Source organism: Onychostruthus taczanowskii, unplaced genomic scaffold (assembly GCF_017590055.1).
Source record: "Onychostruthus taczanowskii isolate IOZ18803 unplaced genomic scaffold, ASM1759005v1 scaffold3, whole genome shotgun sequence".
NCBI lineage: Eukaryota > Metazoa > Chordata > Aves > Passeriformes > Passeridae > Onychostruthus > Onychostruthus taczanowskii.
In genome coordinates, this window is record NW_024500349.1 from 20,966,724 (window position 1) to 20,994,477 (window position 27,754).

The 27,754-nt window shown below is 38.7% G+C and overlaps 1 protein-coding gene across 1 annotated transcript; it reads left to right on the forward strand.

Moving 5' to 3' along the window:
* On the forward strand, positions 1–27,753 carry WDR48 (WD repeat domain 48). The gene is made up of 19 exons (XM_041408540.1): positions 1–89; positions 8,315–8,455; positions 9,182–9,260; positions 9,538–9,620; positions 9,736–9,865; positions 13,336–13,424; positions 14,295–14,396; positions 14,700–14,924; positions 16,250–16,324; positions 16,665–16,767; positions 17,063–17,160; positions 18,730–18,837; positions 19,227–19,323; positions 19,828–19,923; positions 21,976–22,081; positions 23,438–23,525; positions 24,092–24,168; positions 24,946–25,138; positions 25,738–27,753. The coding sequence occupies exons 1-19, from the start codon at positions 42–44 to the stop codon at positions 25,831–25,833; spliced, it is 2,034 nt and encodes a 677-aa protein (XP_041264474.1). The 5' UTR covers positions 1–41; the 3' UTR covers positions 25,834–27,753.
* The last annotated feature ends 1 nt before the right edge of the window (position 27,754 follows it).

Below are 27,754 nucleotides of genomic sequence, written 5' to 3' on the forward strand. Positions count from 1 at the left end.
CACTTCCGGTCGGACATGACGCCACAGTGTCAACATGCAAGATGGCGGCGCATCACCGGCAGAACACGGCGGGGCGGCGGAAAGTGCAGGTGAGGGCGCGGCGGGGCCGGCACGGCTCGAGGGGGGGCCCGGAGCCTCGCGGGCCACGCCAGCGGCTGCAGGGTGTCAGCCTTTGGGGGTTTCTATGGCAGCGCAGTCGCCTGATCCCCCGCAGCCGCGCTGCGCTGAGGGGAGGCAGCGCCGCACGCCCCCGGGGTCTCTCCCAGCTCCGCTGGCCGCCGTGGCGGGGGCGAGCGGCCGCCCGAGGCAGCGCGGGGGAGTGAGCAGAACGGGATCGGGTTCTGCAGCCCGCAGGAGGCAGAGCTGGAGCAGCTGAGATCGAAAGCGGCGGAGCACGGCGGGAGGGAAGCTGAGACCGGGGGAACGGTGCCCCCGGACCCGCTGTGGTGGAACGGGAATTCCCAGCAGCTGTGTCCGGTGCCAGAGCAGGTTTAGATTAGATATTGGGAAGAAATTCTTTGCTGCGAGCGTGGTGAGACGCTGAAATAATTTTCCCAGTGAAGCTGTGGATGCTCAATCTCTGGAATTGATTTCAAGACCGGGTTGGACGGGGCTCTGAGCAACCTGGTCCAGAGGAAGCTGTCCCTGCCCTGGGCAGGGGTTGGAACTGGGTGATGTTCAAGGTCCCTTCTTACCCAAACCATTCCATGGTTCTGTGATCCGCTTTGCATCGTATTTCTGCTTAGTTTCTGTAAAACACTCTGTGCCTTTGCACACGTGAGCGAGGAGCAGGGTTTTTTCTTCTCAAATTTCAGAAGTGTTCCTTGCCAGCTTCAGGCAGCATTTGTTGAAGGAAAACCATGGCACAGGCAGTCAGGTGGGTGTAGGCTTTCTCAGCACACTTGAGGAAGAATTAAACCCTGTGGTTTGGGCTCACATGTCCCTACAAGTGGATTGTGGTAGCCTTGGTAACTCTGGGGTTACCAAAGTGTGTATAAAAAGTCAAGGCTTTTTAACATTTAAAGTAATAGAAGTGGTTTTATTTTATGGCTCTCAATGCTTTTCTTCTTGTTTGTGATACTGCCTGCCTTTTGGATGTTTTTACAGCTTTCACTATGGAAAAAGATTTAATGCTTTATCAATGTGCAAAGCTGCTTAGTGGCAAGTGCCAGTTTCAGCTGTACCTCTCCTAGTGGGATCAAATGAAATATTGATTAGGCTTGAAATAGCATTAGGAGCTTTAAAAACAGAGGTGGGTTTGGCTTTTGGACACATCATTTATCACACTGAGGAAATGGGCATCTTACAGAGCATTTAGTGTTTTCTGTGGTTAAGGGAAGCACTCTTTCAATTCTATATAAAGAATTCCCTTGTCATGACAGAAAAAAATTGGATATGCTTTAAAATATAAGGAATGCCTCTGCTGGGAACAAGTTTTTGCAGGTTACACCCCTAAGGAGGGGGATTTTATTATACCTTGATATTTGTGTGATGCACTCCTATTTATGAACTATTTCCCTGACAGCAGCATGCATCAAAGAGCTCACTGTTTCCTTTTGTCACTACTACTTTTTGTTCTCCAGGCATTGCTTAGCTCAAAAGTTCATTTTTACAGGTGATTTTGTACTGGTTTTTGATGTTTTGTCTGTTCTCATTGTGCTGTGTGGTATTTTTTCACCTCATGTACTGATGACACTTGATGTTCACGACGCTGCTCTGTGTCTCAGCAGTGCACTGTGAGTTTAGATCCAGACTGGTTGTGTTTCCCAGAGAAGCTTCCCAGCCCTGGAAGTGTTCAAGACCAGGCTGGAAGGGGCTTGGAGCAGCCTGGCATTGTGGGAGGTGTCCCTGCCCATTGCAGAGGGTGGAATGAGAGCATCTGTAAAGGTCCTTTCCAACCTGAACCATTCCATGATAAACATTTATAAAGCTTGACTAGAAGCTGGATTTTTTTTTTCTTGACTTGTTTTTTCACCTGCTTGGTTAGTGACAGGACTTTGTTCCAGTAAAGGAGTTTTAAGTGGCTGTTTTATCCATCTGCTGCAAATGGAAAAATAAAACCACTCATGATTTATTTTAATTCCCAATGGCTGAGCATTTAGGGTGCATCTATAGATGGTTTTTGAGAGAGACACAGAGTTGGAGAAATTTGTTCCAAACCTTTGAGGATGGGAGAAGAGGGTTTTACAAAAGACACCTCTCAGGCATGAAGGAACTTGATTCCTTTCATGGCAGAAGAGCTGGTTCAAGTTTATGGAAATCAGAACTATTATTAGCTTGGATGCACCTGTTCTACTGGTAAGCAAAGCCATCCAAAATAGTCAGTTTAGGGTGCTTCTGCATATAATTTTTAGCTTCTAATGGTTTAATCAGAGTTTCAGGCCTCAAAATGAGTTCTATGCATAGAAAAAGAAAAGAATTTAAATTCTTTAAATGGGAGTCAGGCATTTGAAGTGTCCAGTGGCAGGTGTTTGTGAAGCTCTGCCCTGCCTTTCAGAAGGTTGCAGCAGTGAGGTTGAGTGATTTGGGAAGGGAGGGAGGCTGCAGAGGTGTGTCAGATACTGATTTGGGAAGGGAGGGAGGCTGCAGAGGTGTGTTCACACACTGATTTGGAAGCAGGGAGGATGCAGGGGTGTGTCAGACACTGATTTTGGGAAGGAGGGAGGATGCAGGGGTGTGTCAGACACTGCTGTTGGCCATGTGCTGCTGCTTTCAGATGTTGTCCTGCAGTCAAGTCAAGGTGAAGCTTTCCCAGCAGGTGCTTTGAAGGAGCTGCCCTGCAGGGGTTGCATTGTAGCTGCTCTCCCAAACTTCCTCCCTGGCCACAATAAATTTACCCCCAAACTCAAAACAACAAGTGAGAATTTTGCCATATAAGGATCAGCATCCTTATAATCTGATTAGATGAATTTTAAGCACTTTTTGTCTTTAAGTCTTGTACAGAATAAGAAATTCTCCATCCCTGGGAGTGTTCAAGGCCAGGCTGGATGGGGCTTTGAGCACTTGGTCTAGTGGAAGGTGTCCCTGCCTGTGGCACTGGTTGGAATGAAATAGTCTTTAAGGTCCTGTCCAACCCAAACCATTGTGATGTTTTTGAACTGATTTTGTCATATTTGTGCATTAATTTTTGCAGCTTACTAGATGTGATATGTTATTTTTATATTTTATATAATATAAATGTAAAAATTATCATTACAGATATATTTATTTCAGATATAATGCTTAAGCAAACAAATAGCCAGTATGTTGATTCCATTGTAAAAGGATAAAATGAGCTTCTTAATGCCTTCCATTACTTTTATTCTGGAGCCTAGATAAAAATCCAAATAGTCTTCTTAATTAAAAGCCATGTTTTAGGGATCCATATCCCAAAAGATAGTAAAGCAATGTTGATGTTTTTTCCTTGGTATTTCACTGCTGCTTATCTCATCCTTGATGCAATTCAGATCTCATAGAACCCTCTCATGATTTTGAGAAATGGGGTTTTTTTGTTTTGTTTTTAATTGCTCACTTAGAAACAAGGAATGAGTGTTCTCAGAGCTCAGCTGGTTACTGTTTCCTCCGTGTGGTTTGGTGGGATGTTTTAAAAGCACATTTTACCCATCTGTGAAGATAAAGGCTGTTCTAATGCATGTAATGTAACAAGGGTAACATGATCCCACGTCAGCTGAGACACTTATCCACGCAGGAAACACTTGTAAGTCCTGCAAGAAATTCATTTGGCTTTGTGTGCCAAAATGTATCTGTGGGCAGTAACTTTGTCTGGAGCTCTTAGGTAGTCATTAAAATGATTACTCCTGATCCATTTAGGCTCCTGAATCCCATAAACTCTTTATAATGAGTGGATGTTTGTGCTGTTCCACTGCTGCTGTGGAAGATTCTTACTCACTCTGGGAGCTTATAAAAGCTGCAGCAGTGGCCATGGCAAAGCTTTGGTTGTTAGTGAAATATTTCACATGCCACAAGCCCTGCTCCTCCCAGCCCATGTGGCAGTAAAGCCATGCTCATCTATATCCCAATTTTTGTGTCTGTGCTTTGCCCTGGCTCTGTGCTCTGCTGGAAAGGGCACAGCAGGGATGTGCTCCAGCCTGTCCTGCATGGAGCAAATGGCACTGAGGTCTCGGAGCCCTCACTTCTGGGGGTCTCCACACCCCTTTCCAGACAGAACCCAGTGCTTTATCTTCAGTGATAAGATCTGTGTGCTTCAGGAGCAGAGGTGAATTTTATCACAGCAGTTTCTCCTCAACCAGAACTTCCCTGCATTTATATTGTTTAGATATGTTCGTGTACACGCAGGCTTGAAAATGTATTTTGTTTTTGTATTTGCTTTGTGTACTTATTAAATCTTCTAATATTTCTTAAGTCTATGCTAAATGTCACTCAAAACCCCAACCAAACAAAAAAGCACTTTCTCACTTTTTTCCCCCGAAATAAGAACAAAATGGAGAACCACATGTGGATTATCAGCAACCTTCCTCTGTTCTTATTAGTGAATGTTTTGGTTTTGTGGACTTGGCTGCATGTCCACCACTCTTACCCAAATTTCATCTCTCTTAGCCAACTTGCTGTTGCTTTTATTGATACATTTTAAGTTCCACATGCATTTCAACTGCCTTTAAAAAGATTTTGTGGAGCCCTTAATTTTCCCCTCCATGTTAATATGGAGTAAATGCATTTAAGTACAAGCCTGGATGCTTCTGGTGTTATACCTCCCTTTCCAGAGGGTTCTGTGTGGTGTGCAACAAATGTCTCATGGGGTTGTTTTTAGTTCAGCCACATGTGCTGTGTCTTGTTCTAGTTTTGTTAATATACAAGATGTTTATTCCAGCCCCAATGCCTGGTTAGCATGAGTGGACCAGTCAATATTTTTTATTTTGGCTGAGCAAATAAATTTATTAGATATTTTCAGTGTAAACAGCTGACAGTTACTTGGATATCACCAGATTTCCAAAATGAGTTGGAGAATCCATTTTTTGCTGTAGTCCTTTTTCTGCTCATACTGTTTTCAGGACAGATGGTTTTCTTTGTCCTTAGCCAGCTGCTCAAATTGCAGTGCTCATTTGAAGTGCTGGTGTTGTGTCCCATCAAGCTGCTCACCACAGAATAATTCTTCTCTCATTTTAATTTTGTTTGTCCTTGTAGTATTAGAAATTTTAAAAAATTAAGGAGTACATGTTTAATTTGGACTAGAGTTACTTTTCTGATTGAAAAATATCTGTCATGGTTTTTCCACGTCACATGGAGGAAGCTATCATTGCTTAATAAAATAAGGATTTCTTTTTCTTCTTACTGCTACTCCTTCAATTTTTAAGACAGTTTATCAGGACAAGTATACTATTCCTTCTGTGGACAGTAAATGACACTTTCTAAAATTGTGAGGGGAGACAAAAGTAGCTGGTTGAATTCTGTGCACAGTAGCAGTCACTGATGGGAAATTTTGTATCAAGCTCTTTTTGTTGTCTTGCCATATTTTTTTTTTTTTTACATCAAAGATCTCCTGTATTTATACCAAAAAGAGGAACACAAGGTTTTAATTGTTTGTTTCAGTTGTTACAGCAGAGTTACTTTCTGAAGTTTGTCACAGGGAGAAAGAAGGATGATGTTGGCTTTCCTGCTCAACTTCTGCTGAGGTCCAGTTCAGATCTACCAGAGAACAATAACACTGGAACAATATAACCCCTCTCTTTATCCCAGTTCTTTTAAAATAAAAACAATACTTGCCAAGAGATGTTTGACTGAATTAGTATGTGGAAGTCATTAAAGGCAATGGAGGACAAATTAACTTTGACTATTTCAGTACTGGTGATAATGAGAAATGGTTGTCAGTCTCCTCTGATCCTGTCTTTTTGTGAGGGAAAAACAGCATTTGGTTGAGCTGACTTTAATTTCATCAAGATTAATGTAGAAATATGACTCAATTTCCAAAGTCCTGTGAAAGTTTTAATCATATATGAAAAGTACCTTATTTACTAAAGTAAGCCATCATTTGGGGATTTTTTTTTGCACTTTTAAATATTTATGGCTGTGTTTTTCTTGATTTCCTTTAAACTAAAAAGAAGTAACATCGTTATGTGCAAAAAGAATCAGCGTTATCATGCTTAGGTGACTAACATAGTTTGACATTCTAACTTATGAGTGGAATGAAGAGCTCTTAAATTATACCTGAAAATATAACAAATATGGGAGGTGACTGACAGAGGAGGAACAAATCCGAAAATTGAGGCTTTCTCAAAGAATATCCTGGTGGCATTTGGGAAAACAAGAGGTGAAATGCCCTGCTGATCTTGAGCCTGATACCTTGTCAGGAAAATATTGTTCTCTCTAATGAATAACATTCAATTTGATCTACTGATCTCCAGGTTTGTGTCTTAGCTGTTCTCATTTAGTATTTTTAACTGAGTGTTTTCATTGGTTTTATTCAGAGAATTTGACAGCAACGTGAATTTGATGGGCATCCCTTTGCCTTGTGTTTGAATCATGTTAAACCTTGACTTTTGTACACATAACTTGTGTGGGTCTTTGAGCAATACAGCCATGAGTTGATTAAGCCCAGGTAAGGAGTGGCACATACATCTTGCTCCCTGCATCTCACAAGGAAATAATACCTGGAGTGCTTGAAGTGCTTTAACATGACACTTGTGCGTGGTTGATGGTGTCTCCTTTCAGCAGCATCTCTGGAGCTGTGTGTAGGTGGAAACTTGAGCATGGATAGTGAGAATGTTAAGGATGAGTCTGGAATGGGTGAGAGAGGCTGAATGTGTCCTCATTTCCAACACTATCTAAAACTGGGAGGAAGAGCTGTGGTTGTAAAAGGGCTGAGAGTGGCTGACAGAAGGTCTTTAAGAGCATTTGGAATATAATAATTCACTTATGTATGTGTATTGTACATATACAATTATGTGTTATGTACATCACATTAATAAGTGTAGTGAAGGACTTGTGGAATGATAATTGGGAATGTTGAGACAGAAAGCTTCAGGAGACTCTTAATTGTGATCCTTCGGTGTTGGTCTGTAGAGCTGCTGCAGCCGTTTCTCAGCCAGAGAATAGCACTGGACATGTGTTTTCTGGAAGCATCAGTGCTCTGGCTCTGCTGCCTGAGGATGGGATAATTTGATGGAGGTGTTTCCCACGTTCACAAATGGACCTTGCAGCTCTCATGGTACAGAATCTGAGCTGTAAATATACTTCCATAGAATACTTCTTCTGTGATAAGGACCACTGAGCATCTTAATTTGTTGGATTTATTTTGTGTCACTGAGACCTGATCTGGAAAACATTTTCTTTATACTACTTCAACACAGTTACTGGGGTGAAAAATTGCTTTCAGATCTCTAGACCAAGACTATTCCTTATAAGCATTTTCAAAACATTTTCAAAACGGGTGCTTGTGTATCTAGAAGATTCCTGTTTTGAGCAGGTTTGATTGCACCAAGCATGAAATTTTACCTTGTTCTGATTATATTTTATAGAATCTGGGAAGATGCATATCTAGCATTTTCCCTCAGCTTTGAGCTTTTTTTTTGGAGGGCTTTCCTCAGAGTAGTGTGTAAATCCAGGGATCAGGAAAGTGAGTGCAGTAGCTCTGAAGAAACTGCAGTGTCTTAGAATTGTATTTACTGAACACTAATAATGGCGACTGCTGTGGCTTTTCAGGTTCTCCTGAAATTTCCTTTTAGTTTTTCTGAACAAATACATGAAATAACCTTTACACACAATACTGTCAAACGTGGAAGGAAAGAAACTAATGGAATAATTTATCTGAAAGAGCACTAAGAGTTTGATTTCTTATTATATTGGTTGGTAGGTAGTTCTTAAAAAATTGGTTTAAAAATAATAGTGACACCTGTTGAATATGAATCTGCAGTCTGTCAGTACTTTGTAAGCCATGGTGAACATATCCTCCCCTTTGTGAGGCTGGAAGTACTGGCATTGCAGCTGTGGAAACTGGAACCCACTTGGGAAGTGACACACAGACAACTCTGTGTTGTCCAAGATCACCCAGAATGTGCACACACAGCAGGGAATTGAACTGAGGATCCTCTGGGTCTAACTCAGCTGAAGTTGCAATGATTAAAAGAATCTTCTGGGCTCCAGTTCTATCACTGCTGAATCTTCTCTGTGACTCTTCCCCATTTTTGGGGACAAAAATGACCTTGGTGGTGCTGATAACTCTCAAACTGACAAAACAATGCTTGTAAAACTCTTCATATTCTCTACTCTAGAGCCTTACAAAGATGAAATTAGATGTTCAGATTTTATGGCCATGTCAATATCTTAATACCATAATTGGATTTGTGCAAATGTGTTTTAGGTTTCCTATGTGATTAGAGATGAAGTGGAGAAGTACAACCGGAATGGGGTAAATGCACTTCAGCTGGACCCAGCATTAAACAGACTCTTCACAGCAGGGCGGGACTCCATCATAAGGATATGGAGTGTCAATCAGCACAAGGTCAGTCACGACAGCCTTCCTGGCTCTAAACCTGCTTTTTTCCAAGTTATCCTGCTGGTAAGCTGCCTACAGGGTTATACCTGATGCTGTTTTTTAACAGCTGCCAATTATTGTGATCACAGAATCCTTTCGCTGTTGCTTGTGCTGTGGTATTTTATGTGGTATTCACATTCTCTGAAAAATCCCTTAGCCCAGGATTTTTCTCCTGGGAAGCTGAGACACCTCAGAGAAAAGGAAATTCTTATTTGCTTCTCCTGTGTTTTGCTCATCTGGAATGTGTTTGGAGATTGTTTACCCACAGGTGATTGTTTCACTGCATTCTGGTGTGAGTTGTTTTCACTCTTTGGCCAATCAGGGCCATGCTGTGTCGGGACTCTGGAAAGAGTTGCAAATTTTCATTAATATCTTTTTAGCAATCAGTAAGTGTGCATTCTGTATTCTTTAGTATAATTTAGTATAGTATTCTTTAATATAATATAGTATTATAAAGTAATAAATTAGCCTTCTGAGGACCTCAGTTGTGTGATGTCATTCCTCCCTGCCACGGGGATCTCTGCAAATACAATAATTGTACATAACTGTGTAGCTCTCACAAAAAGGGTTCTGGGAGAGTGATTTCAAACAACTCTGCACTAGGCAACTCTGAATCCATATGCAGGTTAAAAAAGGATTTGGTAGTCACAATCTTCTCCATTAGTGATGAGCTTATTTTTTCTTAATTTGCAGCAAGACCCTTATATAGCTTCTATGGAACATCACACAGATTGGGTAAATGACATTGTGCTCTGCTGCAATGGCAAAACATGTAAGTACTTAAAAGTTTCAGAACTGCAGTATTCAGAAACTGCATACAAGTAAATTATCTGCTGCTTTAATTATTTTGCATCTTTTCTTAGCGTGTAAAATTAATTTGTGTTGTATATTTTAATTTTGGTAAATAGTGTAAGCAGCTGTTTTAATGAAAATTGAAATGTTATATAAATTGTTTTCATCTCTTTTGAAAAACAAATTAGAGTAGTACAAATATGCTCTGAAGTAATATATAAGCCATTAAAATTTAGTCTTTATTCTTTCCAATTTAGTGATATCTGCTTCTTCAGATACTACTGTTAAAGTGTGGAATGCACATAAGGGATTTTGCATGTCAACACTAAGGACGCATAAGGTGAAAAACATTATCTGTAAATACTGTGTGTGATCAGTGCCCTTCTTAAAATTATTAAGATGTAGACTTCACAAGGATAACATTGATTCATATCGTTCTATTTCTTTTATTGTAGGACTATGTGAAAGCCTTAGCATATGCAAAAGATAAGGAGCTGGTAGCATCTGCTGGGCTGGACAGACAGATATTCCTCTGGGATGTAAATACTCTCACAGCACTGACTGCCTCAAATAATACTGTCACAAGTAGGTACCTGGAGAGGGGAGACAAATGAAATGCATTTTATTGAGTAGCATAATCTGTGAGGTCAGTTTAAAACTATGGGTGCCTTTTTCTATCTACATAAAAAATGGACAAGAAATTTGAAGGGGGGGTTTGTATGCATTCAGTCCATTTGTTGTGTTGTGTAATGGCTGGCAATCTGGAGCAGCCAACAGTCATGGCATTTAGAATAGAGGACAAGTCTCTTTTGAACTCTTTCTTCTGAACTGTGACATACTGCTTTCTCTGAAACTTGACAGAACTTTTAAGCTGAGGAGATTTTAACCTCTCAACCAGCCTCTTATCGAAATGTTCTGTTAGCTTGTTTGTTCCTACATTTTCTGTGCTTTGGAGTTGGTTTTTTGTTTGTATAGATGCTGAAAAAAAGGAAGTACAGCTTCTAAAGCGTGATTTGATGCATTTGTCAAATCTGTCAGAAGAATAGATAAACTAGACTAAAAAGCATACAGAGTAACACAAAGCACTGATTACATAGAAGGGTAACAGACTGGTGAGATCTGACTGACTAGAGATTGGAAGGCAAGGAGAAACTGGAGATTCTACTCATCAGGGTTAATTCTCAATGTCACCCTCATCTTTTAGGAAGTCACCTGTCCTGCTCCTCTCTCCCAGAAAGGCACTACATAAATTGTGAGACCTTTCCTTTATACAGCAATTCTAACACTGCCTTTTTTTAAATGCTCAGGGTAGAGCTGGTTAAATTGCACTTCTGGCAAGTGTCACACCAGTCTTTAGGTTCAGTTGGATTTAAGTGAATAACATAGATCTGGGTTGTGGCATCCTGGTTTGTATTGGCTGTTTTACAGTTGATTTTTTGAGGAAAAAGTCTAGTGTGATCACAGTGTACATTGCTGCTTGTTAGGTAGGTTGGAAAAATTGTGTTCCCAATGATTGATCTTTCATTTTTTAGTTAGTTTAATGGATATTTAAACAATAGCACTGGGAAAGAACAGAACCATTTTGCACACTGCCACATGCTAATTTTCTAAATAAGCCTATTGCTTCCTCAGTCATGGGTTAGTAATGACTCAAGGAAAATCTGCAAAACTAAACCTTGGAATTGACACACATTCCTAAGACATTTCAGGAATATATGATTCTGTGAGTAAGAGGCAGTTAGTGTTTTTATTTACTGTATTGGGCTGTTTTCAAAAGGTGTGTTTAATTTTATAGATTTGGTGTCTTCTAAAGCCAGAGGTGCATCTGCTGGGCAGAACTGTCAGTTTTGCATTTGTTGTCTAAAGAACTTTTTAATTCAAGCATAGCCTTGTGCTGACATGTCTGAGTAGCCTTTGGAGGAGACATAGCTTTAGAGAGCTGTGTTGTGCTGCAGAATTCTAGTGGGATAGCACATGACTGAAGAGATTTACTTCGTATTTCCCAGAAATACAAAATTCTTCTATTTCTTCCTTTTTTTCCAGTGGAAGTAGAATTACTTTATAGCCAAACTTTGCTGATCACTGTAAATTTTGCTGTCTCCTACTTCAACAAAGTGTTTTTGAAGGAAAAATTTATTTGTGAGCTCACAGGAAACTCAGTTGTGTGATAATAAAGAAACATAAAAACATTTCTTGTGCATTGTAACAGTGATACAGAACCTAAATGGTTGAAGTGAATCAGAAATGGGAGATGGGGAGTACTGAGGAGCTGGTGCTTGTTTTGAACCCAAGATCAAATGGAAGTGGAGACATTTCCTTTAAGGTGACAGGGAGAAATTTGCATTTCTGGAGTAGGAATACAAATATTTCATAAGGGGGAGGAAGAGGAAGCAGAGGAGGTTTTTCTTTCATTTTAGTGCTCCCAGTAACTCTTTTCTGTTGGAAAGAACACAACATATGTCCTCACAGAATCTGTTCTCCTGAGTCCTTTCAAGCAGTATGGATTTTTCAGGGTACAAATGAATATTGTGTCTGTGCATTAATTTTCTATCTGATTACCTGGAAGCAGTGTACAAAAAACCAGCATCAAGAGGAAGTCTGTTTTTAAAGAGTCTCTCAGTCAGCAGAGATGTAATTCAAATTAAAGGAAGAGATTTAGCTTTTGAGAGGTAGTCCCTTCCAGAAGGGAGTGGAGTTGAGCTTTGTTGTTGTTCTGGCATAAATTCTGCTTCTGTACGTTTAAGATTCTCCTATTCCTGCTATCCAGCTTCCTTTCCTAAATTATCCTTTCCTAAATTGTTGTGATTGTTGAGCAGTGTGCAGACTTTCAAGAGTTTTCAGTTCTGTATTTTGCTTTCAGCTGTTCTCTAGGGACAGTGGAAAACTCTCACTTTATTTTAGCTCCCAATAACAGATTTCATTTGACAGTTTGTTTGGATGCTGTAACCAGTGGCTAAGAGGACTCTGAAGTAAAGCTGCATAATTCCATAATAGGGTTACAGAATATCCTGAATTGTAAAGGACTCTCAAGGATCATTGAGTCCAGTTCCTGGCCCTACATGGGACAATCCCAAAAATGTCACCCTGTGCCTGAGAGTGTTGTCCAAATGCTCCTGGGGGCTCTGTCAGCCTCGGGACTGTGACACTGCCCTGGGGAGCCTGTTCAGTGTCCCACCACCCTCTGAGGGAAGAACCTCTTCATGATTTCTAGCCTAAACCCCCCTGACACAGGTTTCTCCTTTGTGACAAAATGTGATATTAAATTCTGATATTAGTTACAAATCCTGTGTTGGAAATTTAGCTCCATCATACAAATAAATCATTGTGTGAAGTTTCACATTTTTACTGGCCATGCAGTTTGTTGCTATTCTCAGCTTTCTTGGCATACTAATGGTATGGATTTGAGGCTTGATGAAATGCCTGATTGTGCTCTCGAAATAGATGATTTTCATTTGCTGTGTCTGTGCTTTTCTGAGTTGAGGGACTGGTACTTTAATTTCTGAAAGAGGGTTAGGCTGGTTGGTATAGAATTCCTCAGCTCTGATGGTAGGTGTGATGCTAAGGAGCTGCCATATGGTCTTCACAAGTGCAGAGGTAGCATCCCTGCTCAAATAACACATTTCAGTGCTGCAATGTAACTTCTCTGCATTTCTGCTGAACTAGAAGAGCCTTTAATACAAAATGTAGAATTTTACTGTTATTCGGCTTGGAAAAAAAATCTCTGCATTTAAATCCAAATGCTGTGTGTTACAAGATCACAAAGAAGTGTCACATTCCAATTACACAGTTGAGCAAGAGTAGGTTGATGGCCCTGGCACAGAACTGTGGTGCCAATGGTCACTAAAATTGTAATCACCATAAATCTGAGGGATTACTTTGTTTTTATGCAGTAGTAGATTAAGAATTGGAATGGGGTTTTCCCAGCACTATGCTGACTATAGTCTTTCTTAAAGCAACTCTATATATGGGTCAAGGAGTATTGAAATACCAGTTTTGAGTCAATAAGTATGTTTTTCAAATAACAGCATTAAAATGTGAATTTTGTTTTGAAATAGCTTCTTCCCTGAGTGGGAACAAAGACTCAATCTACAGCCTTGCAATGAATCAAATGGGAACAGTTATTGTATCAGGGTCCACTGAAAAGGTAAGCAAAATTTGGGGTTCATTTCACTTCAGTTTGATTTCAGTATAAAGAGACAATTTTATTCACTTTCAATGTCATGTCTGTAGCAGCTTTTGTGTTTTCAGTAGTGAGGGCAGACACTTCTCTTAAGTGGGAGTGCAAGTGTAGGATACAAATCCTGCCTCAGTCTGAAGATGTGATGTATCCATAGAGCTTTAATACATAGGGGAGACAATCAGATCATCTTGTGTAACCCTCTTTGTCAGGGATCATTACATTTCCCCACAAGAGCTCTGATTTTGAGGGCACATGACTCAGATGATTATCAAAACTGAAGCAGTTGCTGCAGGTAGGAGAGAAGGTGCCAGCAATTTGCAAAATCCCTGCAGGAGGTGGCAAATGAAGTGAGCTAATGAAGCTCAAGTGTTCCCAAGAGACAGCCCCTGCTCTTTGTTAAGGAAGGTAAAAGAGGCTTAAGTCTCTGACTTGGTTTCTTTTGCCTAATCTAACTTTCAGAGAATTTAATTTCCAAGACAATATAAAACAGAAAAGAGGATACACCAATGAAGCATCTGAGAGGATTCTCAGAAGCACATTTTATGCCCACATCACACTGTCCTGTTTCCAGTCATTTCCATTCTTTAATTTCTTTAAGACAGAAAAAGCCAGAGCAAATTAAATTAAAATCAGAAGAAGATCACATCTGATTTTAAGAGCTGCATGAGATATAACTATATCTGTCTTGTTGAGACATATATTTTCAGTGATGAATGTCCACATGTTTGGAATAAGGATTGATTCATTTGGAAAGGCTTAATTTCTTTCTGCAGAGGTAGCACCTTGGTGGGAAGAATGGTGTTAATGTCATTTATCCACTGTCTGTTTCCATAGGTTCTAAGGGTGTGGGATCCAAGGACTTGTGCAAAACTAATGAAACTCAAAGGGCACACAGACAATGTCAAAGCTTTGTTGTTGAACAGAGATGGCACCCAGGTATGTGCTTTAACCTGAGACAAAGGCAGTTTGCAGAGAGCAGAAATTTCAATCCATTTCAATGTAATTATTTAATGTCATATATTTAGTGTTTAAGGGAGGGAGGCTGATGGGTGCAAGCTTTAATTACATGTTCATGTGGGTTTACATAAAACACTGGAAATCACGACTAGAGTTGGTACCTGTTTAGCACCATTTTAGAAGAAAAATATAAATATATAAATAATCAAATCTTTTTATGGGGAAAAATATTTTGAACTACTTGGGTAGCTGTTTGATTGAAGCGTGCTGGTCGTTGCTCAGTGTCTTTCAGGCAGCTCTGACGGGACGATCCGCCTGTGGTCCCTTGGGCAGCAGAGGTGCATAGCCACGTACCGAGTCCACGATGAGGGTGTTTGGGCTCTGCAGGTCAATGAAGCCTTCACTCATGTTTATTCAGGAGGAAGAGACAGGAAGATTTATTGCACAGATCTACGAAATCCGGATATCCGGGTGCTGATCTGTGAAGAAAAAGCACCGGTTCTTAAGGTAATTGAGTTTAATTCAGAGAATCATGCAATGTCTGAGGTTAGGAGTGATGGCTGAAGATCATCTGGTCCACCCCTCTTCCTTGCTCAAGAGCGCTGGAACTTGGAACCACGTCAAGATGGGTTTTGAGTATCTCCAAGAATGGAGAATCCACAATTTGTGCCAGTGTTCTGTCACCCTCACAGTATAAAAGGATAATTGCATGTTTTCTCATGAAACCGTGGCTTGAGGTATAAATTGATTGAAGAATTCACATTTGGCTAACAAGTGTTTATGGTACCACACCTTCAGCAGATTGGCTCTGTCTCCTAAATTACATTTAAGGTTTAATTGCCTGAAGAAGATGGGTGCCTGGCAGCTACTGAAAATGTGCAGGTTTGAATATTACTGAAATTGAAAATGCTTCACATGCAGTAAGTTGGGTTTATCAGGCTCTAGTACAGTTTTAAGAAACTGAGCTGGCATTGCCAGGGTTTTGTGCAAAAGTGGATTTTTCTTAGCAGCAGCATATGTGCACAGGACTGTTTTAGAATCTGTTACATACTCATGGGAACCAGGAGTAAAGTTGTTTGTGGGTTTTTTTTGAACACCTAAACATGACATTTGTATGCACAAGTCTGAATCTTTCAAAGAGGCTGTTTTTTGAATGTTTTTGCTGTCTCTAATGACATGACTTTGGAACCTGCAGGTGTATAAGGAGTGTGCAATTGAAACATATACTAATAGATATGAGCAGCCTGGGTTTCCTTGGGAGTGAATTCTAGCTTAGAGTGTTAAGATAAAAATCCTGGGTATGTTAATTTAGTTCTGGAAAAGTCAGGATGTGAGATTCCAGTTCAAAATGGAAAAAGAACGTGCTGGTCAGCTGTACAGAGGTCAGGAGGGGCTTCTAATCTTGGCTATAGTGAGCTGAGAAATGTAATGTCAGAGCCAAATGTATAGAATTCTGCTTTTTCATTAGTATAGAACTTCATACATTTTCATATTAACCATAGGAAGTGTCTGAATACAAAGTAATTGGGAAAATAGTGTACTTAGGAAACTGTCCATTAGGCAAGATTGCATCATGCTGGAAGTAATTCTAACTACTGTGTTAATACACACTGCATCTATTATTGCCCATGTCTAGAAGTCATTTGTTGAATATTTGTAACAATTCCTGTGAATTTTCAGAAGTTTCATCTTAGCTACTTTTCATTTAAACTTTGTGTTTCTACAGCAAACTGAAATTAGTGCTGTTTCTGAGATGCTTGCAATTATAGGAGTGGGTAATTATCAAAGGGAAACAAAGTTAAGCGTGACTGAAATTTTGTTTCATTATTTAGATGGAACTGGATAGATCAGCTGATCCTCCTCCAGCACTTTGGGTAGCAACAACTAAATCCTCTGTGAATAAATGGGTGAGTGATACATTTTGCAGTCTGTGAATACAATTGAGTAGTCATGGGATTTGCAGTCTTGGTGTCAGAACTGTTGGGCTGTTGCTTTCAATTTGACTGGGATGTGCTGTGATTTGTAAGCTTTACTTAGAATAAATCATAAAATACTAATATTAAATTGCTCAAAATGTGTGAAGCTTTGAATTCCTGTCTTTGCTCTATTTATGATGCATTTAGAAATTCTATTCCTTGGAACTGGATAGTTAACATCTAAATAGCAGCATGAACTGGCAGTTGTTACTCACAAATAAAAGCAAAGTTTATAGATAATTATGAATGTGTCATTTCTTTCTTTCTTTAGACTTTGAAGGGAATCCATAATTTTAGAGCATCAGGAGATTATGATAATGATTGTACCAATCCCATACCACCCTTGTGTACACAGCCTGACCAAGTTATAAAAGGTAAACAGCTGTTTTACAGAGGACCTTGTAAAATCTTTTGTCTTTAGCACAAGTGATAGAGCTTTAAGATTGACTCAGTTTTTTAAAAACTTGATACTATGATTTCAACCAGAACAATGTGGTTACTGTCTATCCACTGTTGGTTACAGTTAAAATCATATTTAAACCTTGGTGGTATCCAAGGTTTACACAAAAAAGTGAAACCAAAGAGCAGCATATGTCCTGCAATTGAATTTAATGTGATATTAGAAAAAAATAATGACAGTAGTAACCTTAATTCTTGTTTGTTTGCCAGGGGGTGCTAGTATTATTCAGTGCCACATTCTTAATGACAAGAGGCACATATTAACCAAAGACACAAATAATAATGTGGCATACTGGGATGTCTTGAAGGTAAGGATATAATTTCAGATTTTCTACTGTTGGATGATTAATTATTTTGTGCCACTTTCTTATATATAAATTTTTAATGTTTGAGATTTCTGTGGTAGAAAGTCAATCATCTTTCTGTCTCAGGATATCATGCAAGGTTTGCCTTTAGAAAAAGGAGGGGACATTTCTGAGCTTTTCTGTAGCTTTCCCTGATGTGAGGTTGATATCTGCATTCATCTGAATTCAATCCAGTGTTGACATCTGCATTCTCCTGATGTTCAGACCCTTGAATTTTTTTCCAGGAAATAGTAATGTGTATTTTGATGGGGTTTTGTTGCAAAGAGGGCTTGTGTTTGCTGGTAAGTCAGGAAAATGAACAGAAGGAAGCATGGCTCTTGCCTGGTGTTGCCTGGGGAGACTTGGTGTGGCATTTCTTTATGTTGGTTTACCCAATGATTGCTCAGAGGAGAGGGGAAAGAGTGAGAGAGAGAGGACTCAAATCCCACATCAGTGAGATGGTCAGCAAATTCTTCTCTGGCAAAAGCCTGTTTAAATTCTAAATATTTTCTTCTGGAGCTATGGAGTGCAGCAGCCAAGATGAGTAATGAGGTAAAGCATGCTCAGCCAACTTACTGAGTTGTTGAATGAAGCGAAAAATAAATTAAGTTGGAGAATACAGATTCATACTAAAAATTATCTAGATTATTTTTGGAAGAGTTTTCTTTATTTCAGTCTGTATTTAAGTGTGCAATGTTAGATCTCGGGGCCAAAGTCAAATGCTAATGGTAATTTTTACTTTCATTCAGGTTTTTTTTTCCTTAGTAAGGCTGTGAGAAGTGTCACTTGATATATGTTTAAATACATACTCACTGTAGAGGTGAGATGCTTTGTCAGGTCAGACTGTTGCTCCCTGCACTTGAAAGCTGAGACTTTATTGAGAATGCTGGAAGAATTGAGGGAGGTTTTCCTGAAGCTGCACCCTTCAGTCTTTGCTTCCTGTAACTTTTCCTGGATTTTGGGGGAATAAATTCCAAGGCTGCCGTCCTTAGTGTTTGCCTAAAACGAGTATTTCAGAATGACTCTGCAAGTGGATTATAATAATTTGGATTTTAACAGAATTACTTAAAGGACTTTAAAATAAAAGTATGAAAGAAACAGAAATAAAGCATCTGCACAGAAATTCACTCAATGTTGTTCCTATTGCAGTAGTTGAACTGAATTTGTTGCTTGAGGTGCTGGAAATACTGGTGTTTGATGGAGTACTGAAATACTGGTACTGATGGGGAGAGAAATGATAAGGGGGTATTAGAAGACAGCAGTATATCTGTGTAGGGAAAATACTTTCTAGCAATCTGAAGTAATATTTCCAGACTTTTCTACTGGCTTGATGCCACTACCTCAGAGATAAATGAAGAATAAAAATTACTTATCAAATAAATCACTGTTTGACTTTTGTAAAAGATTTAACCTTTAACTTGGATGTTTTTGGACTGCAGTGCTCAGGGAGAGATCCTAAGTCACAATCATTCCAAGTGTGTTTGAAAATAAAGGAAAAAATGACTCTACTTGTACATTTCTTTTGGTGAACAGGCATGTAAAGTTGAAGACCTTGGGAAAGTAGATTTTGAAGAAGAAATTAAGAAGAGATTTAAAATGGTTTATGTGCCAAACTGGTTCTCAGTGGACTTGAAAACCGGGGTGAGATACAACTCCTACATCTGTTGCTTTAATGTCATATTTCACTTTTTTTCATATATTGTTTGTTCAAAAAAGGTTTAGTTTGTTAACTTCAGAAGAACATTCATTGCTTATCTGATGGATTAAATTAATTTTCAAGTAAAACAGCAAATTTTTCCTCTTCTTAATAATCTGAATAACAGATTTTTTAATTAAATTTTGCTTGTGGTATAGTCCACCAATACCAATTATGAATTAATACAGCTTGGTAAACAAAGTGTTCTGTCATGCTTTCAGAAATTCTTGGATTTGTCGGAGCAAATTTAGAATGTAGAATTTATTATGTAGAAATTTATGGACTTGGTTAATCCCAAATAACTATTACATTCATCATGGTCTTTTGCCAACAGATGTTGACAATTACTTTGGATGAAAGTGACTGCTTTGCAGCCTGGGTTTCAGCAAAAGATGCTGGATTTAGCAGTCCTGATGGTTCTGATCCAAAATGTAAGTTTTAACTAATAATAGTGTTTTATTTTAACAAAGAAATCAGAGTAAATTCCAGTATATATGTTTTGAAGTATTCCAGTGCCACCTATGTCAGTGTCTGGTTGGATTTTGAGGTTTATTTTCTTAGTACTAAATTCTGTAGCATATTCTCCAAAGAAAGTATTTCCTTTTTTCTGAAACAGTCATGTTCAGGGTTTACATTTAATTTTGTTTTAAACCTTTAAGATGAAAAAGTGAATAAGTAATTATAACCTAATGTAGAGAATGCTAAAGCACAAGAGTGATCCAACAGCAGGGATTCTAAAATCAGCTTTTCCTGAATGATTGTAACATGCAGCTCTCAGATTGTGACAAGCAGATTTCTGTGCTCATAAATAGTTTGCTTTGGGAACAGACCTGCTCAAACTTGTGGGGAATTTTCAGCTGTGGATCAAATGGACAATATTACATTGCCCATGTTTTTTTGTGTGATTGAAGTTCTGCCTCACTGTGTGTTGACAGTAAACCTTGGAGGGCTTCTGCTGCAAGCACTTCTGGAGTATTGGCCTAGAACACATATCAATCCAATGGATGAAGAAGAAAATGAGATAAACCATGGTTAGTATTTTAATATTTTCCTTTTTTATTACTTGTCCATGTATTATTTGTTTATATGTTTCTTAAACAGATATATTTGTTGTCTTACACCTGTCTCTCTGTGCATTATAGACTTCATGTTTTCTAGAACTTCTAAATTTGCTTTACATCAGGAAGTGTTGTACTTCCAAAAGTATCAGCAAAAATCTTAGGTCTGCCTGTAAAAAAAAGTAGGTGAATAAATGATTCTGAATATTCTGAAGTTACAGAAACATGAGGAAAAATAATGATGAAAAACAATTACTGGCAAACTGAGGCTTGACTTGGAAAAGAAGCAGCAAATAGCAATAATTCAGTTATCCAACATTAGCAAGTATTCTCTTGACATACTTCCAGTTTTTTCTAGGTATTGTGAACAAAATAAAAGCTTTATTGGAAAAAACACATTCAGTGTAATAATGCATGAAGTAGTTCTATAGAAAACTCCTTAAAGTGGTGTTTAAGGTAATAATGCTAAGGCTGATCAGGCCTTAGATGAAAGCCATGTGAAATGTAAAGTAGAGGCTGAATTTGGCAAAGAAGAGAGTCTAACTCCTGAGTGGGAAATCAATTCAACCCAGGTCAGAGTTAACTGAAGTCTCATTTTTGGTGATTAAGAAATTACTTTCTATAGCTAGATGATGCAATTAAGAAAACTGTACATTCAGCATATCTCACTGCTTTGTGACAAGACTGTGCCAAGAATTAGTTGCTTTCTTCTTTCAAAACTGGCCTCCAAGGAGGTTTAGAGCTCTTGGCAGACTTTTCTGGATCCAGCTGCTGATTCTCAGACTGTTGTGTATTGGCAGTTTACAGCTTAGAGCCAGACAAGGTTTGAGAAGTGTCACTCACAGGCTTTTGTGCTGTTGGATTATTGATACTACACTCCTTATTCCTGTGTAGAGTTGTGGATTAGTGAAATGTTTGGAGTATTCCCAACAGAATGTTTTCATTGCCCTTCCAAAAGTAAAAAATTAGGAGACTGGCACTGAGCAGTGACTTGAGAAGGTGAAATGTACCTGTTGGACACTGGCATTTTTGTAGAGATACAAGTTTAAATAAACACAAATTATGTGCAGTGTTGTTCCTTTCAATTGTTCAGAGAAGTGTTATGAAAAAATGTTTCAAGCTACAGGATTTTTCACTTGCTGTAACTTTAGTACCATGTTTACCCCTTCCAATACAGATTATCTTTTTTTATTTCTTTGCTTGCTACAATTTCTGACCTTTCTTTGCCTACATGTGTTTCTGGTTAGAAAGCTGAGCAATCATTCATCTCATCAGTCTGTGCCATTTAAATTTCTTAAAGTTGCTTGAATTCAACATCTCCTCAAACACAGTAATGAGGTGCTACAGTGTAATGGAGATGATGTTTCCCAAGTGCAAGTCAGGCATCCAAATTCTTCTACATTGTTTCAAGGCACCTACTGATTAGAAGCTGCACTGTTCAAGAGGTGTATAAATAATGCTGATTTTTCTTTAATCTTATGCTATATGGAATCAAGTTCTTCAGCCTTTGAAGACCATACTGCTGTAATTAGCTATAATAAATTGAATGTATAAAACGGGAAACTCAAGGCACTGTGAGTCTGAGCTTTCCTGGTACATTGTTTTGACATTTAGCAAATCTGGCAAATCCAGGCAGAAGAGCATCCCTTCAGAGTTCTGTACTGTCACTCTAGAGGGAAGAATAGTCTTGTCTCAGCAGAGTCTATTTAGTTGATTCCTAGTTTTAGTATTGTTCAGTTTGACAAAATAAATGGGGAATAAAACTCATAATTGGGTGTTGACTCCTGGGCTTTATTTTCCTTTTTTCACAGGCTTTTGAAATAGGCCTTCCACAAACCTGTATTGATCTTGTTAATCTCCAGTGGTTTTTTATATACTTGCTGTATCTTGGAAATGGGGATTTTCTTGGTTTTCATGAGGCTTATGATCTTATTAATTTACAAAATGTATCTGCTGTAGGTGGAATGTGTGCCCAGTTTGAAGGCCTAGTGCAGTCTCACTGCTGTTATGTGTTTTTTCCAACAGTGAATGGGGAGCAGGAGAACAGAGTCCAGAAAGGAAATGGATACTTCCAAGTGCCACCACATACACCAGTTATTTTTGGTGAGGCTGGAGGACGCACTTTGTTCAGGTATAAAAACTTAAAAATACAAGTTCAGTGGATGAACAATCTCTTTCTTAGTGCAAGCAGGAATGTTATCAGAAATGTTCTTTGGATCTGTTCTGTGCATTTAAGACATGCCCTTGAAAGGCAAAGTAAGCAGCCTTTGATGATGATTTATCCAACTGAGCGTGTGAGTTTGAGCATCAGCAAGGTGTGGGGTTTTAAAGCAGTAGGAGTTGTGTGCAGTCCTTAGTTGTGTGTGATATTTCTGCGTGCCCTCTTTCTGCAAACTGATAAATTAAACTGTTTTAGAATGAAATTGTGCTGCTTCAGACTCTTGTGTGTTGTGCTGACCTCTGAGAATTACTCAAGAGCTGCTACTCACTAGAGAATTGGCTTCTGCTCCCAGAATTAGTTGATAAATCCAGGAGAAGGTCCCAATCCCTGCCATACAGGTTCTGTATTGCAATATGTGTATGGTTACCCTTCTATGTCTTCTCATGCTACATTGAAGAACCCAGCTGTGATATGTGATACATCAGAGGCAGTTTAATAGTGCTGCAAAACAGGTGCTGAGCTTGCAAACACTGTGAATTGTTTGATATTTACTGACATAGTGGATTTTAAATGTAAGGTGTGGGGCATGTTTGATTTGTTTTTGTTTCCCAGGCTGAAAAGGCCCCAAAATGCTGTAACTTTTGGTCAGTGAAACAGGAAACCATTTTCAGCTTAGAAAGTTGACTTTCTCCTACAGTATCCATGTCTTTATGTTGTACTTGGGGCTTAATATTTGCCTGCATTCTGTTCTGGTGGATCTTCCCTCTTATGCAGCTGCTCCCCAAGAGAACACTGGAGAGACCCCACTGAAAGGAGCAAGCCATGTTTATGGGACAAAAAGGTGGCTTGCAGGACTCTGACAAAATACCTCATTGTAATTTATAAAATGAAATGTGACTTTTTTGCATCATTGCATGGGCACATTTCCTAAAACTGGTTTTATTCTTTCCTTCAAGTGAGGGCTTAGCAGATGCTTTACATGCAAAGCTCATTTTTGTCAAGGAGAGAATTGCTTTATGCCAGGTGCCTTTCACCTTCTCCTGACAGTTCTGTATTTCAACACAAACATAACACAATCCAGAGCAAAGCACTTTTATATATTTTCTGTGTCAAAGCTGTAGTCTCCTGAGATCCTACTCTCTGTTTCTGGGATCTGTCTTCCTACAGCTCCTTCTGCTCTTTACAGAAAATAGGTAATCTTTTTCCCAGTAAGTTCATAATCCTAACAGAGTTCAGCTCCCTGTTCATTAAAACCTCTCCTGAAAGCTTTTTAATGCAACTGGCAATAATTGTTATTACAGTAAAGGTTATTTCTTTGTGTCTCAGGTTGTTATGTCGGGATTCAGGTGGTGAAACTGAATCCATGCTTCTTAATGAAACAGTGCCACAATGGGTAATTGACATCACTGTGGATGTGAGTATTGGGTGTATAAGTTTGGCTTTTTTTTTTTAGTTTTTTTAAGATATATTACAATTAACTTCACAGTATCTGGAATGACATTTTAAATTTTTGCTGTGTTTGTATTTAACATAAGTGGTTTAAAGGTCTGTAATCAAGACCCTTTGAGATGCATCGTTTTTTGATGTGTCTAGTTAAAGTACTTCTTGCTCAATTTCTTTTGACAGACTGTCTTAGATAAAGAATTCAAAGTCCTGTGCATAATTGATATCCTTTCCTAGTGAGAAACTCAGGAATAGAGAACACACTTCATATTGCTGCTGTCTTTTGATACTATCTAATTGCCTTTGAAATAAATGATAATTTATATTCAAAAGCTAGATGATCTGTGCATCATGTAAATTGAAGTGTCTCAGGAGTATGAGTAATTTGGAAGTTGGCTGTGGTGGGAATGCTGATTAGGAATCTCTCATGAGTTTTGATAATTGGGAGCTGAATATACTTCACATAGCAGCTGCTGCAAATAGGAGCTGATAATGGTTCATCCTAAATTAACACTTCTGAAACTTCTTTTCTTCTAGAAAAATATGCCCAAGTTCAATAAGATTCCCTTCTACCTCCAACCTCATTCATCATCAGGAGCAAAAACTCTAAAAAAGTAAGTAATGCAAATATGACTATCAACATTGAATGTCCAACTTGCAGGAAAAAACCTGCAAACTTAAGGAAGAAAAACCAACAACCAAAAAAAAACCGAAAAAAACCCCCAAAAACATCAAAGCAATTCACTGATTTTTCCAGAGAATTTTTGTGCTTAAATTTGTAGAAGCTCTTAGTCATTTAGCAGCATTGCTCTGAAGCAACAAGTTATATCAGAATACTTAAAAGAACTGTGGATTTGGGTTCAACAGGCAGTTGTAGTACAAGTTTATGCTAAGAAATGTCTAAGAACTAACTAGTGAAATGGGACTTTGTCTTTTTTGGTGTTTAATCAGAAAGGAGATGAATTTATAGATTGTTACTCTGTTCAGAACCACAGCTTTGTTTCCTGTTGCCAACAGAGATGAATAATTGCTTTTTGAAAGGAAAAGGGACAAGTAGGGAATGCAAACTAGTTTGCCAGTCACATGAGCTGTAACTGGGAGCTGAGTTGGTTAGAAATCAATGTAGATTCTTATCTAGTCTTTTGAATATCTCAGCTAATTTTCTGAGTTTTTTGCTGTGTGACTCTTTGGATAAATTGCTGTTACGATCATGGCATTTTGGATGACCCTGATAATTTACTACTAGACAATATAGAGATGATCTATATTGTCTACTAGTAGTTGCGTAGTGTAGTTGCATAGTTTGCTACAGCTAAGGAAGGTGTTGTGAAGATAAGAAATGCAGTTTGTTTCTCAAGTGTTTTCCTGATAAACTTCTCTAACTCCTGTAGAGACCGGCTGTCAGCCAGTGACATGCTTCAGGTGAGGAAGGTGATGGAACATGTCTATGAGAAAATCATCAATTTGGACAATGAGTCTCAGACAACGAGCTCCTCCAACAATGAGAAAGCAGGAGAACAAGAAAAGGAGGAGGACATTGCTGTGCTAGCAGAGGAGAAGATTGAACTTCTGTGCCAGGACCAGGTAAGTTCCCTGTGATCAAAACCAGGCTCTAGCAGTGAATTGGTTGTGAATTTTTGATTTCTGAGCTTCAACTATGCTATAGATTACCTGTTACCTTTAAAACTAAGTAAATGTTTTGATGTTATTAACTTAGTGCTGACAGAAATTTCTGACAGTTGCAGATAGGCTGATGAAGGAATTTTCATAATAAACCTGTTTAATTTGGTCTGGTATGGGGCCCTTCCAGCGTTACTTGCTCATAGTCAACAAATGGGCTTAATACAATTCCACAGAGTTGTATTTTTAGCATTTCTGGAATGTTTTGAGTTCTGCTTTTTTGGCAGTTTTCAAAATCGGTCCAAAACCATGAATTGCCTAATAAGTGTAATGGAGATTAGGCTCCACCACTGAGGAGGTGGTCGTAACCTGAAGTTGCATGTTACTCTGCTAAAATCCTTCAGTAATGCATCAGGCTCAGTTGCTAATGGAAAAATCTGAGCCTTTGCATGGCTCCTCTTGGTATCAGTTTTCAGTTTGGTTTTTTAATTTTTTTTGGGTTGTTTTAAATTTCTGCCAGCCTAGCAGACTTGTGGATTAAAAGCTGCCTTTTTGCTGTGTAGGTTTTGGACCCCAACATGGACCTTCGAACTGTAAAGCACTTCATCTGGAAGAGTGGCGGGGACCTGACGCTTCACTACCGCCAGAAATCGACGTGAGGGCGGCGCGGACCCGGAGCGGTCATTACTGACTCGACCTTGCTGTGCTGGTTCCAAGAGTAGTTCTAGAGCAGCCCTGAACCCCTAAGGTAGATGAGACTTCTAATGCCTCAGTATGGACAGGAAGTAAACATTTAATTGAAGTGACTAATAGACCTGTAATATAGAGGAAAAAAAAAAATCTATATGACTTAAACTAAAGTCTGTCCTAGTCTCAGTCAATGAGATGGGAGGTCCCTGAGTGGTTTGTGTTGTGTGAGGTGTACAGAGAGTGGATGATAACCCAGTGCAGACTTTTGCTTCCTCATTTTTGCTTTTGGTTTTTTTCCAGAACATAATCCCCTCATCTGCTCATGCTCAGTATCAAACAGGTTTGGCCATATTAGTCACTGTTCACAATGTAATTAAGAACTGCACACAAGGTATCTTTAGTACATTCCATTCATAAAGTTCCAGCAATGATTTCTCACAGGTTACTCAAGCATTTCTACCACTAAAAGAAATTTGGAGAAGAAAACACCAGAAAATAGTTATTGAATACTTGAATCAATGGGCCCATTGAATTGCAAACCAAGGATTAACATGAGAATTGTTTTAACTGCTTTAGAGAGCTGTTGACATGCAAGAAAAGAACACTAGAAAGATATCAGAGCAATGTGAGTCCAGTGATGCTGTGCATCATAATAGAGTGAACGTGCTTTGCAGCAACTTAGAGATTTTTTTTTTCTAAATATATATAACTTTTTCCTGCACTGTGTCCTAGGCGTTCTAAAGACACACCAGTCTAATTTTTGGTAACTGTGCTCCAAAAGTATGTGACATGTTGTTAAAACTTCAAACCATTCTGATTATAAATTCATATGTTTAATGTTAAACTTAAAAAACTTCTCAGCAGATTTCATATTCATGGCATAAAAATACTGATTCTTCTTTTCTGAGATTTTATATGCAATTGTTCTTTTGTTAGAGATTTATGCAGATCTTGTTTTCACTGCTATTTCTAAAAATCTGTGACTGTCCTAGGCTCATGGTAATCTTTTATAGAAGTTTAACTTATTGGGGGGAGGGAGGGTAAGGGCCTTTCAGCTTTTTGTGAGGAAAATGTGGGGATATCCCAGAAAACCATTTGTAGCCAGAGCAGATTAGAATTCCTTGTAGAGAAGTGGTTTAAAAATTACTCTTGTCTGAAGCAGAAGCACAAGTGCCTTCAAGGGGCAGTATATTATTGGAGTTTCTTCAGGAGACACATGCTCTAGCCCTTCCTGTATCTTGTGATCAAGATGTAGGTTGAGGCCTAAGAAAAGTCCCAATAAATTATATTACTGGGATTGTATTGGTCAGACAAAAAGTAAAGTATTTTTCATCATGTTTTATTTGAAAAAATAGTCAAAATATAGTCAAAATAGTCATTCCCTTCTGCACTTTAAACCCAGCAAAACAAGTTCATTGCTTAGACAAAACCATGGTTCAAAATTCAGCTAGCATGTCTTTTCCCATCTTTTGAGAATCAGGTTCAGTTTTCTATCCCCACTTCTGTGTATGCTTCGTTTGACACAATTGTGCTTTAACTGCACATTTTTAGTGCTGTTTGTGAATTAAATGGTTAAACAGAACTGTAACTTTTATTGGTAATCTGTCCTGACTTGTATTTATTACTAGCAAGGGTCTTTGTCTGTTCCAATAGGCACTGTTTGGGTTATGTTTTGTTTCCTGGTTGTCTTCCTGTCCTATTGTATACATTGGAGTTGCTCACAGTAATTTTTTGTTTGAAATCAGCCCAAGGTTGTAACTCTCCTTCTGTTTTTTCTTTCTAACCATCCCGAAACACAGTAACAGGAAAGATTAATGGAAGAGTCTGCAATGCCAGAAGGGTAAATGATGTTTCACAGTTGTATAGAATAAAAGGCTTTAGTTAAAATAT